The sequence below is a fragment of the Oncorhynchus clarkii genome, chromosome 28 (assembly GCF_045791955.1).
Source record: "Oncorhynchus clarkii lewisi isolate Uvic-CL-2024 chromosome 28, UVic_Ocla_1.0, whole genome shotgun sequence".
In the NCBI taxonomy this organism is placed as follows: domain Eukaryota; kingdom Metazoa; phylum Chordata; class Actinopteri; order Salmoniformes; family Salmonidae; genus Oncorhynchus; species Oncorhynchus clarkii.
This window is the reverse complement of record NC_092174.1, coordinates 36830433-36844768: the sequence shown is the minus strand read 5'-3', so window position 1 is coordinate 36844768 and position 14336 is coordinate 36830433. Positions and strand designations below refer to the sequence as shown.

Here is a 14336-nt window from a genome sequence, read left to right as displayed (position 1 = left end):
GCAGTTTTGATCTGCTTCGGATGGGGGCGATAGAGTCCATTCAACGCAGTTCAGCTCCCGCTGCTGTCACGCTAGAAGCAGAACACCTTATGACGTCACGCTCCGGTCTGTTTTGGAGAAGGGGTGGAAGATGGCGGCGTCCAAGGTGAAGCAGGACATGCCTCCTCCGGGGGGTTATGGTCCCGTTGATTACAAGAGAAATCTCCCCAAAAGGGGACTCTCTGGTTAGTAAATTAATTACAATTGTATTGCATTGTTTAAAAGTTCGGAGTAGATCGTTTTATAGTCAGGCCTGTCAAACAAGGGACGCTAGCTAACGTTAGTTAGCTAATGTCTTGCCAAGTTTAATCATTTGTGTGATATTGTAAAACAAAAAAAAGAGTTGTTCCCCTGTTTGTTATCCCAGTACTGTATTTTATTCACAAATTACAACTGAGGTAGCACCACAATTCAATTGCGTAAGTATATGGGTAGCACAGACAGGGTTTGGAGATGATCTTGATTAAATAAATTGCTGACCGTGAATATTCTAATTTTCAGGGTATAGCATGCTCGCCATTGGAGTTGGTGTCATGTGTTTCGGTTATTGGAGACTCTTCAAATGGAACAGGGAGAGGAGGTAAACATTTCCGTAATGGAGTTAATGTCAATTGTAACAGTTCAGGTCATTGAGGTGGGGTTTATTGTTGGTCAATGACCTGCTGATCTTTTCTGATGGTGTGTTGTAGGCGGTTGCAGATTGAGGAACTGGAAGCAAGGATAGCTCTTCTGCCTTTGCTGCAAGCAGAGCAGGACCGGAGGTAAGATAAGCACCAACATTGACACACAATCAAATGCTACTTCAACCGGGTACAGGTAATTGACCAATTTTGGCCATGAACAATCAGTTGTTTTAGGAGCTCTGAATTTATTTCCCCAAAAGGCAACTACGGATGCTGCGGGAGAATCTGGAGGAGGAAGCAGTCGTAATGAAAGATGTCCCCGGCTGGAAGGTAAAGACATATGCTTGATTTTATTTGTGTCTAGACAGATGTTTGTTTTATTTGTCATGAAGCTGCAGATGGTTGTTTTTCTAAATGTTCTAGAATAAGCACTTGAATGGAAGCAAATAACTCTCAGCAATGCTGCTTGATCTACAGTGATGAGGAATAATAAGCTCCTCCTTGTTTGTGTCTATTTAGGTGGGAGAGAATGTCTTCCACACAGACCGCTGGGTGGCCCCCCTCACAGAGGAGCTGTTTAACCTTAGACCCCGGGAAGAGCTTCTACACAAGCGCTTTGGCTTCCTGTGGTACGTGTAGTCGCCCCCAGTCCAACCGCGTCACTACAGTACTCCTCGGCTACTATACCAGTCACAGCCACTAACCTGTTGACCTGAGTCCACAACTCAACACAGCTTGTAAATGTTCTATATTAAAGTGATCTTTTCTGTACCTCATACTGGTTCTGGTTCTTGTTTTATATCATTACTGAAGGCATATTACAGGTTAAACAGGATCTTGAATGTATTCTGTTCTAAAGCCTACATATGGTTGTCATCAGGTTCAAGCAATTGTTTTTAGCTCAGAGGAAATTAATTTGCATAACAATGATAGTCTATCCAACATGGAAGCACATTTTCAAAGCACAGACCCAGTCCTTCCTTAACAAGATGCAATAGAAAAGGAAAACATTGTGTCCTTCAGGCAATGTGTAAATTGCCTGAATTAACAAGGGGTTGTCTGTGCAGCCCCACATTCTTCCTTCCAGCTCACATGGACGGAGTGATTCTGTTGAGCGCTGCCAAACATTGGCTACTCTTCAGACTATTTTAAGCCTTTTTGGGGAATTTCAACCAAAGAAACTTGTTTCCTGTTTTTAGCCTGCTATTCAGTGAGATTCAGTCATTGTTGTGTAAGGAGTATTAAAGTCTGGAAGTGTGTGTTGGGTAGACCACCCTGTGTGTTAAGCAGCTGCTCTTCATTGTGCTGGCACCTGTAATAACAGGAGGCCTGACTGGGCAGTGGCCAGTAGAGGCATGGACCATCTCCAAGCTCATTCAGGAGGGCACAATCATAGCAGAATGCCCAGCCGCAAGATAGAACTGTGTTGTCTAGAACCGACTCTCGTGTGAAGTAGAATCTCTGATCTAAGGTCATTTGTGCATGTTATTATTTCCTTATGGTTAAGGTTGGGGCAGGATAAGATGATCCTAGATCTGTTCTAGTTTCCCCAAATTTTGTCTCATTCAACAAAGAAAGTGGCCAGCACTGGTCACTGCACCCAGACTATGTTCAACATTCACACTGAAAGAATGAAACCTGTGACAGATGGAAAGAGTCTTTCCTTCAGTTATTCTCAGCCTCTCGCTGTTTCTAAATGACGTACCCCTGTCTTCTGTTGGAAACGCTGCTTCATTATGTGTAGATAAAGGAGTGAGAAGCATCAATGCTGTGATTTTATGTCCAGTTCATCAGTGGGGGCTCAAATTGGTAACTAAGTCCCTGCATCTGGCACACACCCCTCCCAGCTGCTTTGCTTTCCAGCTGTGTGTGTGTGTGTGTGTGTGTGTTACCCCTTGCTTTAGTTGGAATGAGCTGTTGACTTTGAACCAATCAGATTCACCCACAGTAAGTCCTGGAAGGGCATTAACACTCAGACAGGATGTGTGCATCAATGTGAGTTTGGGAGACGAGAAACTAACAGAAGAAATAGCAAGGAAGAGAGCTAGACCAAAAAAAAATCAAATTTGCTCCAGAGTTACAATTTGCTCTCTCTCCGTCACACATTCTGAAGATGGACTACAGCTGTTCTAACCTAGAGACACTCAGAAAGCCTCTCCGCTACCTCAGGTGAGAATGAACACTGTCACACTCATGACTCTTTAAGGCATTGTTATCAATGGGTGGTTGTTTTTTCATGAGTAGTGTTTTAGGAAACTCAGCTACTTTGTCCCACAAAAAGTCTTAGTGAGTTTACCCAATTGTATGAATTGCTCTTAATTTCTCAAATACTTGCAACAGGAATTTGAAAAAATATGTTTCCTATGTTAATATTCAATATTCCAGAAATTGTGACTGAGACAGGTGTTAGATTGATTGTGGTGGTATGTTATGAATAATCCCACTGTGTGACATTTTGGAGGATTATTGTGGCCCCATAGGGATTAGGAAAGGGATTGGGAGGTCTTTACCTGCTTTTAGATGTGCTCTTTTAAATCAGACCAATCTAATAAAAATGTAGTACACTGAACAAAAATATCAACGCAACATGTAAAGTGTTGTTCCTATGTGTCATGATCTGAAATACAAGATCCCAGAAATTGTCCATATGCTCAAAAAAGCTTCTCAAATGTTGTGCACAAATTTGTTTACATCCCTGTTAGTGAACATTTTCTCCTTCACCAAGACAATCCATCCACCTGACAGGTGTGGCATATCAAGAAGCTGATTAAACAGCATGATCATTACACAGGTGCAGCTTGTGCTGGGGACAATAAAAGGCCACTCTAAAATGTGCAGTTTTCTCACATCACAATGCCATAAATGTCTCAAGTTGAGGGAGCGTGCAATTGGCATGCTGACTGCAAGAATGTCCACCCCAGCTGTTGCCAGCTAATGTAATTTTTATTTCTCTACCATAAGCCACCTCCATCGTTTTAGAAAATGTGGCAGTATGTCCAACCGGCCTCATAACCACAGACCACGTGTAACCACGCCAGCCCACTCCACATCTAGTTTCTTCACCTGCGGGATCGTCTGAGACCAGCCACTTGGACCGCTGATGAAACAGGGGGTTTGCACAACCGAAGAATTTCTGCACAAACTATCAGAAACCGTCTAAGGGAAGCTCATCTGCTCGTCGTCCTCACCAAGGTCTTGACCTGACTGCAGTTTGGCGTTGTAACCAACTTCACCATTGAATCTCGGTTTCAACTGAACCGGGCAGATGGCAGACAAATCAAACTTTGCACCGAATACAACACATGCACACATGCACCGAATACAACACATGCACACATGCACCGAATACAACACATGCACACATGCACCGAATACAACACATGCACACATGCACCGAATACAACAGGTGTAGACCTTACTTACAAGCCATTAACCAACAATGCAGTTAAGAAAATACCTAAAAACAGTAATTAACAAATAATTAAAGAGCAGCAGTGAATAACAGCTTGTATGGCATTGTGTGGGAAAGCAGTTTGCTGACGTGGTGGCAGTGGGGTTATGGTATGGGCAGGCATAAACTACAGACATTGAGCACAATTGTATTTTATCAATGGCAATTTTAATGCACAGAGATACCATGATCCTGAGGCCCATTGTTGTGCCATTCATCTGCCGCCATCACCTCATGTTTCAGCATGATAATGAACGGCCCCATGTCGCAATGATCTGTGCACAATTCTTTGAAGCCGAAAATGTCCCAGTTCTTCCATGGCCTGCATATTCACCATACATGTCACCCATTGAGCATGTTTGAGATGTTCTGGATCGAAGTGTACGACATCGTGTTCCAGTTCCCGCCAATATCCAGCTTCGCCCAGCCATTGTCGAGTGGGACAACATTCAACAGCCAGATCAACTCTTATGCAAAGGAAATGTGTTGCCCTGTATGAGGCAAATGGTGGAGACACCAGATACTGACTGTTTTTCTGATCCACACCCTACCTTTTTTTTTATAAGGTATCTGTGATCAACAGGTGCATATCTGTATTTCCAGTCATGTGAAATCCATAGATTAGAGCCTAATGAATTTGTTTACATTGACTGATTATATGAACTCAGTAAAATATTTGAAATTGTTGCATGTTGCGTTTTATATTTTTGTTCAGTGTAGTATTTAAAGTTGTTTTTTTCACAGAATACCTCATCCTCCAAACCCCTAAAAGAGCAAGTTTAGTGCAACATCCGAGACAAGGAAAATAAAAGACGAAGAAACCTTTAGAGGAACCAGTTGCAGCAATCCAGCCCCCCATGCCCCATGCTCTACTCCCCCTTGTTTCCCCTACCCACCACCGGCTTCCAATCCAGCCCCCCATGCCCCATGCTCTACTCCCCCTTGTTTCCCCTACCCACCACCGGCTTCCAATCCAGCCCCCCATGCCCCATGCTCTACTCCCCCTTGTTTCCCCTACCCACCACCGGCTTCCAATCTGAGGCAAAGAGGCAGTGCTAGATACCCCCCAGAATCACTCATTCATTATGGATATATATACTGTTAACAGAGCTGTGTATTAGAGCAGGATTCACTGAAAGTTCAGCTCCTTGCTTCCTGATCTCATATGGGGTGGCCATTGATTAGACAGCAGTGATATAATACCCCCCACTCAGAGTTTAACCTCTTTCAGGACACTTAAGTGTTCTCTCTCTCTCTCTCTCTCCCTCCCCTCCCTCCCTCCCTCAGTAATGAGGAGGCTGCGGCCTTGGAGGCAGAGTTGTTGGGAGAGTATCGCTTTGGACCGCAGCAACTGATGGAGATCTGGGGCCATGCCTGTGCCATCGCTATCACCAAGGTATGTGTTCTCTTGTTCTTCCTTTAAGGGTAGTTTTGAGTTAGGCAATTGGATGACATGATATACAACTTCTTTCCCTGTGTGCAGGCCTTCCCCCTGAGTTCCCTCAAGAGGCATCCTACAGTGTTGGTGATCTGTGGTCCCAGTCAGAATGGCTGTATTGGTCTGGCCTGCGCTCGCCACTTACGCATGTTTGTGGGTAACCTGCCAGTGAAGTGAATTTGTTTTTCTGAACTAACTAAAGGGCACTTCTTTGACACTCAGTCCCTCTTCCCCTCCATCTATCTCTGTGCCAGGACTATATGCCCACAGTGTACTACCCCAAGCGCTCTACTCTGGCCCTGCACCGGGACTTTACAGTACAGTGTGAGAAAACGGACATCCCTTTCCTCTCATTTCTTCCCGCAGAGGTAAGGGAACTACTACGAGCTAACCAAGGTTCATTTGTATTGTGTAGCCGCCAGACCACCATGCCATGATTTTGCAAAAAGAAACGAGACTCTCTAAAATGTGGAATGTTCACACGGGTTGTGTGTGAATGGTGCTCGCTCCCGAGTGGCTCACTACATCCTCAGTGCTAGAGGCATCGCTACAGACCCTGGTTCAATTCCAGGCTGTATCACAGTGGTCTAAGGCACTGCATCTCAGTGCTAGAGGTGTCACTACAGACCCTGGTTCGATTCCAGACTGTATCACAACTGGCCGTGATTGGGAGTCCAGTGTTGTCCGGGTTAGGTCTTGGCCGGAGTAGGCCGTCCTTGTAAATAAGAATTTGTTCTTAACCGACTTGCCTAGTTAAATAAAGATAGAAAAATACATGCCATTCTACTGGTTAGTGGACTGACTGGCGTGTTTGTCTTGTCCTACAGGTGCAGCTGATAAACGATGCGTATAACCTGGTGGTGGATGCCATCTTGGGGCCGGAGACAGAGCCGTCTGATATCAGTGAGCCCTACAGCAGCATCCTGCTCACCCTCAGACACATCCGTATCCCCATCGCCAGTGTGGACATCCCCTCAGGTAACCACACCTACACACACCTGTCTGACAGCATCTACCTGCATGGTTACCAGGGGCTAAAAAGCTATCCAAGTGTACTGTTATTTAATGTCTGATACCATGGACTTGTCTGATGATGCCACTCTTTTACGCTGCTGCTACTCTCTGTTTATCTTATTTGCATAGTCACTTTAACTCTACATTCATGTACATACTACCTCAATTGGCCCGACCAACCAGTGCTCCCGCACATTGGCTAACCGGGCTATCTGCATTGTGTCCCACCACCCGCCAACCCCTCTGTTACGCTACTGTTACTCTCTGTTTATCATATATGCATAGTCACTTTAACCATATCTACATGTACGTACTACCTCAATAAGCCTGACTAACCGGTGTCTGTATATAGCCTTGCTACTCTTATTTTCAAATGTCTTTTTACTGTTGTTTTATTTCTTTACTTACCTACACACACACACATACTTTTTTTCTCTCTGCACTATTGGTTAGAGCCTGTAAGTAAGCATTGCACTGTAAGGTTGTATTCGGCGCATGTGACAAATAAACTTTGATTTGATGTCTTATTTTACTGCCAGTATCAGATAAACTCAAACGTCATATGATAATGTTGGATAAACTAATTGATTTCAGGGTGTGTGATTTCAGGGTGGGACGAGGCCAACGTTGACTGTATAAACCCGACAGTGCTCATCTCCCTCATGGCACCAAAGAAGTGTGCTGTCGGTTTCAGTGGGACACATTACCTGGTGGGACGCATCCTGCCCTATGACATCCAGAGGAAGTATGAGCTCAATGCACCAGAATACCATGGCACAGACTGTCTGGTTGAGCTAGGGTAAACAAACAGATGCTCTGTTTTTCCAAGGGTTTCATCAACTATTTAGAAGTGTAGACCTTCCTTCATCCTTGAGGTTCTCTACTGAGTAAATATTATTGCTTTTCACCAAACATTTCACATCAGATCAAGGGATGAAGGAAGGATGCCTTATTTGTAATGAGGATATTTAGCAGATCTCTTTCTTAGTGTAACAAGGAAATAGAGCTTTCTTTATATTCATAATCTCAGAAAACCGGTCAGATTCACCAGCTTGGTTCTAAACCGTGAGGAAGTTTGCAAAGCTGTATAAAATATGATGTACCGTTTGCCAAAATAAACACGAGCTGTTAATAATTGGTCTATGTTCATGTTTTGGTTTAGTGAAGAAAATAGTTGTTGAACACAAATGAAACAAAAGTATGTGTAATGTGGTATCGACACTGGGAGACTGCTCTCTGACACTATGTACCATCTCTTGTTGTTGTGCAAGGCACTTAACCCCCACAAAGTAGAACACCTGTTAGGCAACTGTATCAACCCTCAGTCTGGAGAGCCACTGTGTGTGTAGGATTTTGACCCAGCCTTGCTCAAACAGTTTATCAAGGTCCAGTTGAGCAGCTCGTTTCTAAAATGTGGTTTGTTGAGGGGGACTGGAATAAAAGCCTGCACACTCAGTAGCTCTCCTGAAGGATGGTTGACCACCCTTGATGTAAAACATTGCAATAGAACAACCAAATAAGTTGTATGCTTTTTGAAATAATTCACTCATTCAATATAGCAAAGATCAAATGGCTATGGTAGGCTACAAATATTTTTATTCAGCTGAAGCCAGCCCATAAATGTACCTTTTCTAGTTTAGTCATATTTATTTTAGCTACCTTAGAAGTGTTTACTTTGCATGCTGCTTAGCATCTATTGAGTTGCAATGTCCCATACATTGGATGCCCAAAATCAACTGGAACTATCTACAAAACAAGTTAAGGCACATAATCCTAAAGAAATATCCATATTTTCCCTAAAATTACTGATCGCAAATAATCAAATCAAATCAAATTTATTTATATAGCCCTTCGTACATCAGCTGATATCTCAAAGTGCTGTACAGAAACCCAGCCTAAAACCCCAAACAGCAAGCAATGCAGGTGTAGAAGCACGGTGGCTAGGAAAAACTCCCTAGAAAGGCCAAAACCTAGGAAGAAACCTAGAGAGGAACCAGGCTATGTGGGGTGGCCAGTCCTCTTCTGGCTGTGCCGGGTGGAGATTATAACAAAACATGGTCAAGATGTTCAAATGTTCATAAATGACCAGCATGGTCGAATTATAATAAGGCAGAATAGTTGAAACTGGAGCAGCAGCACAGTCAGGTGGACTGGGGACAGCAAGGATATAACAAATTATTATTTTGATTCACGTTTCAATTCAACGTGATTGACCCGAATCCCAACTAATACAATGCGAAGTGAATCGTTCGTTTCGTCGAAAATAAGTGTTAAATGAATCGTTAAAAATTAAACCAGCTTTGTGTGGCCTTTGTATCGCGCGTATCTGTGGAAAGTTTGGGAGACGACGAAAACATTAACACATGCGAATAATAGCTAAACAGTTAAGTAGAGGCTACGTTTTGTTAGTCTGTTCTCTATCATATTTCATAGGCTAGGCCTGCCTACCTGCTACTGTAATGTGGGACCAAATCACTATTATTCAAGTCGCAAGGTCCGAGTCCCAAGGACAATATGTCAAGGCTTGAGTCAAGTTCAAGTCATGCATTCTAAGAGCAAGTCAAGTCGAGTCACAAGTTAAGTCAAGTTAAAAAAAAATGTATACATGCAATGACTTGTTCAACTACAAATCTTGTCTATTTATTCAAACTACCAGACAGTCCTTTTCATTATTTTGTCTACAACACATTTTGATCAGCCAATGTAATTGTAAAAGAGGGACCTTGTAGCAGTCATAAGGGCATGAAATCCAATGTTGAAATCCAATCCAGTGAAATCCAATCCAGTGATCCAATGGTGAAAGTGCCATATCATACAAAATATACAAGTAGATTTACCAAATATACACAGGCAACAGCCTCAGTATCAGGTTTGACCTGTCCTACCTGAACGGACACAGGTAGAGGGCAAGACTGTACAGCCTCCCCCTGAGAAACCAAATGGACTCTGTCTGACAGGAGCTCCAACAGGTAGGCCTGCATAATATAAGCACTTGGAACACAGACCCATACAATTACCCAATTAGCAAATACAACCAATAAACTGGTTCTACAATATAAATGGAAATTTCCACATCCATTGTTACATTCGTCTTAATCAGACCTAATGATATTTCAACACCATGCATACATGGAAGGCTACGTGGAGTGCAGGCCACATAGCCTATTTCTATGCGCTCCTATCACACACAACTAAAATGACAGATACATGGGACACAAACACACGGAACTCTGACATAACCCGTGAAATATGAACAAGGAAACCATACATTGAATTAAATAAAAATAAAATCTATACCTGTTTGGTTCTAATTATCAGAGTAAGTACTCGGACACTATGAAAGCGTACACCAAGTTTATTATTCGAAAAGGATTGAACAGCTGAACAGACAAAAACATTTTCACACAAGCACTGATATTTAACCCTTTCTCCTAGGCCAAGTCTCCTCCTACACATCTGAACAGCCAATGCATCTCTGTCGCTAGACAGAACCTTAGTGATATCTGTTCTTCCTCACTTCATCTGACCTGACCTCTGCCCCAAAGTGCTCACTCCTCCCCAACTCACAGCTGTCATGGTGACTGGTACCAGACTGTGTCTCTTCTCCTCCCAGTGGATCCCTCCCATAGGATCCCTGATGGCTAACAATTACATATCCTGACATAATGTAAACATTATACAATACCCTCTCTCCCTCACTGACATGAATAAGTATATTTCAGTACCCAACATACCTAACGAGTCTTACGAACTTTCATGTGCACTATAAACATGGCACTCAGAGCAGGGTAACAAATGGTTGGCTAAATGGAAATGTATCTGTAGGCCTATCAAACATGGAACAGAAATGCCTACTTGTTGCAATAAACAGTACGGGGATGGAATGATGAAACGCTAGCAATTATTGTAGTATTAGATGGAATATAGATTTACCACATAGGGCCTATGCATTTAAACGTGTGAAAGCGACAGCCAACATTTCAACAAGAGAAAAAAAGCACCCTCCACTGGAAGGAGTATGGAGAGAGCATGTGAAGAGCTGGAGAGAGCATGTGAAGAGCTGGAGAGAGCATGTGAAGAGCTGGAGAGAGCATGTGAAGAGCTGGAGAGAGCATGTTAAGAGCTGGAGAGAGCATGTGAAGAGCTGGAGAGAGCATGTGAAGGGCTGGAGAGAGCATGTGTAGAGCCGCACCAGTCATTGCCACAGTAATAATAAGATATCTGTGTTCAAATCAAAGTTTATTTGTCACGTGCGCTGAATACAACAGGTAGACCTTACAATGAAATGCTTACTTACAGGCTCTATCCAATAGTGCAAAAAAGGTATTAGGTGAACAATAGGTAAGTAAAGAAATAAAAACAACAGTAAAAAGACAGTGAATAATAAGAGTAGCGAGGCTATAAAAGTAGCGAGGCTATAAACAGACATTGGTTAGTCAAGCTGCTTGAGGTAGTATGTACATGTAGATATGGTTAAAGTAACTGCATGTTTATTTTTTATTTTTTACCTTTATTTAACTAGGCAAGTCAGTTAAGAACAAATTCTTATTTTCAATGACGGCCTAGGAACAGTGGGTTAACTGCCTGTTCAGGGCCAGAACGACAGATTTGTACCTTGTCAGCTAGGGGATTTGAACTTGCAACCTTTCGGTTACTAGTCCAACGCTCTAACCACTAGGCTGGATATATGATGGACAGAGAGTAGCAGTAGCGTAAAAGAGGGGTTGGTGGGTGGTGGGACAATGCAGATAGCCCGGTTAGCCAATGTGCGGGAGTATTGGTTGGTCGGGCCAATTGAGGTAGTATGTACATGAATGTATAGTTAAAGTGACTATGCATATATGATAAACAGAGAGTAGCAGCAGCGTAAAAGAGGGGTTGGGGGGGGGGGCACGCAATGCAAATAGTCCGGGTAGCCATTTGATTACCTGTTCAGGAGTCTTATGGCTTGGGGGTAAAAACTGTTGAGAAGCCTTTTGGTCCTAAACTTGGCACTCCGGTACCGCTTGCCTTGCGGTAATAAAGAGAACAGTCCATAACTGGGGTGGCTGGTGTCTTTGACGATTTTTAGGGCCTTCCTCTGATGGCGGCTGGTGTAGAGGTCCTGGATGGCAGGCAGCTTTGCCCTAGTGATGTACTGGGCCGTACGCATTACCCTCTGTAGTGCCTTGCGGTCGGAGGCCGAGCAATTGCCGTACCAGGCAGTGATGCAACCAGTGCTCTCGATGTTGCAGCTGTAAAACCTTTTGAGGATCTCAGGACCAATGCCAAATCTTTTTAGTTTCCTGAGGGGGAATAGGCTTGTCGTGCCCTCTTCACAACTGTCTTTGTGTGTTTGGACCATTTTAGTTTGTTGGTGATGTGGACACCAAGGAACTTGAAGCTCTCAACCTGCTCCACTACAGCCTTGTTGATGAGAATTGGGGCGTGCTCAGTCCTCCTTTTCCTATAGTCCACAATCATCTCCTTAGTCTTGGTTACATTGAGGGATAGGTTGTTATTCTTGCACCTCCCGACCAGGTCTCTGACCTCCTCCCTATAGGCTGTCTCGTCATTGTCGGTGATCATATTGATAAGTCACCTTGTCCTAGAGAGATACAGTGCATTCGGAAAGTATTCCCTACCCCTTTACCGTTTCCACATTTTGTTATGTTACAGCCTTATTCTAATATTGAGCTGGCCGCCCGGCCAAACTGAGCAATCGGGGGAGAAGGGCCTTCGTCGGGCTGATGATCACTTTGACAGAGCTCCAGAGTTCCTTTGTGGAGATGGGAGAACCTTCCAGAAGGACAACCATCTCTGCAGCACTCCACCAATCAGGCCTTTATGGTAGAGTGGCAAGACAGAAGCCACTCCTCAGTAAAAGGCACACGACAGCCCGCTTGGATTTTGCCAAAAGTTACCTAGACCATGAGAAACAAGATTCTCTGGTCTGATGAAACCAAGATTGAACTCTTTGGCCTGAATGCCAAGCATCACGTCTGGAGGAAACCAGACACCATCCATATGGTGAAGCATGGTGGTGATGAACGGAGAAAAGTACAGAGATCATTGATGAAAAATTGCTCCAGAGCGCTCAGGACCTCAGACTGGGGCGAAGGTTCAACTTCCAAAAGGACAACAACTCTAAGCACACAGCCAAGACAACGCAGGAGTGGCTTTGGGACATTCTTTGAATGTCCTTGAGTGGCTCAGCCAGAGGCCGGACTTGTACCCGATCAAACATCTCTGGAGAGACCTGAAAATAGCTGTGCAGCAACGCCTCCCATCCAACCTGACAGAGCTTGAGAGGATCTGCAGAGAAGAATGGGAGAAACTCCTCAAAACAGGTGTGCCAAGCTTGTAGCATCATACCCAAGTAGACTCGAGGCTGTGTAAAATCTCTGCCAAAAGCGCTCCAACGATGTACTGAGTAAAGGGTCTGAATACTTATGTAAATGTTTTTCTAAAAACCTGTTTTTGCTTTGTCATGGTGGGGTATTGTGTGTAGATTGATGAGGGGAAATGTAATACATTTTAGAATTAGGCTGTAGCGTAACAAAAGGTGGAAAAAGTCAAGGGGTCTGAATACTTTCCGAATCCACTGTATACACGGTTATCAAAACTTCACACCAGGGTAAGCCGACACGAAACAGCCCTTATGGTTTGGCTAGGTCCTAGCCGAACTGTAGCATGCTGACGTCCCGAACTCGGCTAGCCGAACCCTACGAGTGTGCTTACACACTATTGATCTTGGCTGATATGTGGATTTATTGGTTGATAGGTGTATTTTTTAAAACATTTTAAGCAATTACATTAACAGGTATTAATTTCCATTACTTTTCAGATTTGTATCATTTTCCAAAACCTTTCCAGGCCTGGAAAACACCTGGATAAAATTCCATGACTTTCCCAGCATTTTCATGACTGTATGAACCCGACACCACCTAAACTCAGCAAAAAAATAAACATCCCCTTTTCAGGACCCTGTCTTTCAAAGATATTTCGTGAAAATACAAATAACTTCACAGATCTTCATTGTAAAGGGTTTAAACACTGTTTTCCATGCATGTCCAATAAACCATAAACAATTAATAAATGTGCACATTTGGAACGATTAAGATACCAACAGCTTACAGACGTAGGCAATTAAGATCCGTTAGGAAAGCTTTGGACACTAACGAGGCCTTTCTACCGACTCTGAAAAACACCAAAAGAAAGCTGCCTAGGGTCATCGCTCATCTGCGTGAACAAGCCTTACAGGCTAACCACACTGCTCGTGTCGCAAAATAAATTTAGGAATCTGTTATTCAGTTATTGCACTCATTGCACGCACGCGCCAACGAGCGTCTGCATTGCCAAGGGCTAAAATAGAAGTCCTTTCTATTTGTGACGCAGATCGCGCTGCAAGTTCTGCCTCTCCCATCTCCTCATTGGTTTATAGAAGCAGGTACTCACGTGCCATCTCCTCATTGGTTATACCCACGTGGGTGACTGAAAGACGAACGAGGTCAGTGGCGGTTATGCACCTAATTTATGAAAGTTGCCAATCGCAATGTAAAGTCAAGAGAAGACAAAGCCTGGAAAAAGAGAGATGACTAGAAATGATTTGGTTGACCGTTTTGTGTGGATTAATTGGCAGAGTAGAGGACCTTGTGCATTTCAGGTAAAATAACAACTCAATGTTAATATCCCAGGACAAATTAGCTAGAAACGAGCTAAATTGCTGTAAATGTTGAATGCTTTTCGACCTGTTCCCAAATGAAATGTAATTGGCTCAGTTTGTTTTGAT

At 43.4% G+C, this 14336-nt stretch overlaps 2 protein-coding genes across 2 annotated transcripts; both read left to right on the top strand.

Moving 5' to 3' along the window:
• The first annotated feature begins 87 nt into the window (after window positions 1-87).
• On the top strand, window positions 88-1438 carry LOC139386825 (NADH dehydrogenase [ubiquinone] 1 alpha subcomplex subunit 13-like). The gene is made up of 5 exons (XM_071132658.1): window positions 88-224; window positions 541-619; window positions 729-800; window positions 923-992; window positions 1182-1438. The coding sequence occupies exons 1-5, from the start codon at window positions 131-133 to the stop codon at window positions 1299-1301; spliced, it is 435 nt and encodes a 144-aa protein (XP_070988759.1). The 5' UTR covers window positions 88-130; the 3' UTR covers window positions 1302-1438.
• A 3030-nt stretch (window positions 1439-4468) lies between these two features.
• Window positions 4469-7700, top strand: LOC139386778 (yjeF N-terminal domain-containing 3-like). Its single transcript, XM_071132588.1, has 6 exons — window positions 4469-4596; window positions 5401-5509; window positions 5597-5704; window positions 5806-5919; window positions 6379-6529; window positions 7175-7700. The coding sequence occupies exons 1-6, from the start codon at window positions 4469-4471 to the stop codon at window positions 7366-7368; spliced, it is 804 nt and encodes a 267-aa protein (XP_070988689.1). The 3' UTR covers window positions 7369-7700.
• Window positions 7701-14336: the final 6636 nt, after the last annotated feature.

Coding starts and splice junctions, on each gene's coding strand:
- LOC139386825 (XM_071132658.1), top strand. CDS start 131: ATGGCGGCGTCCAAGGTGAAGCAGGACATGCCTCCTCCGGGGGGTTAT. Junction 225..540: donor CCCCAAAAGGGGACTCTCTG/GTTAGTAAATTA, acceptor TCTAATTTTCAG/GGTATAGCATGCTCGCCATT. Junction 993..1,181: donor AAGATGTCCCCGGCTGGAAG/GTAAAGACATAT, acceptor GTGTCTATTTAG/GTGGGAGAGAATGTCTTCCA.
- LOC139386778 (XM_071132588.1), top strand. CDS start 4,469: ATGTTTGAGATGTTCTGGATCGAAGTGTACGACATCGTGTTCCAGTTC. Junction 5,705..5,805: donor CTCGCCACTTACGCATGTTT/GTGGGTAACCTG, acceptor TCTCTGTGCCAG/GACTATATGCCCACAGTGTA. Junction 5,920..6,378: donor TCTCATTTCTTCCCGCAGAG/GTAAGGGAACTA, acceptor CTTGTCCTACAG/GTGCAGCTGATAAACGATGC.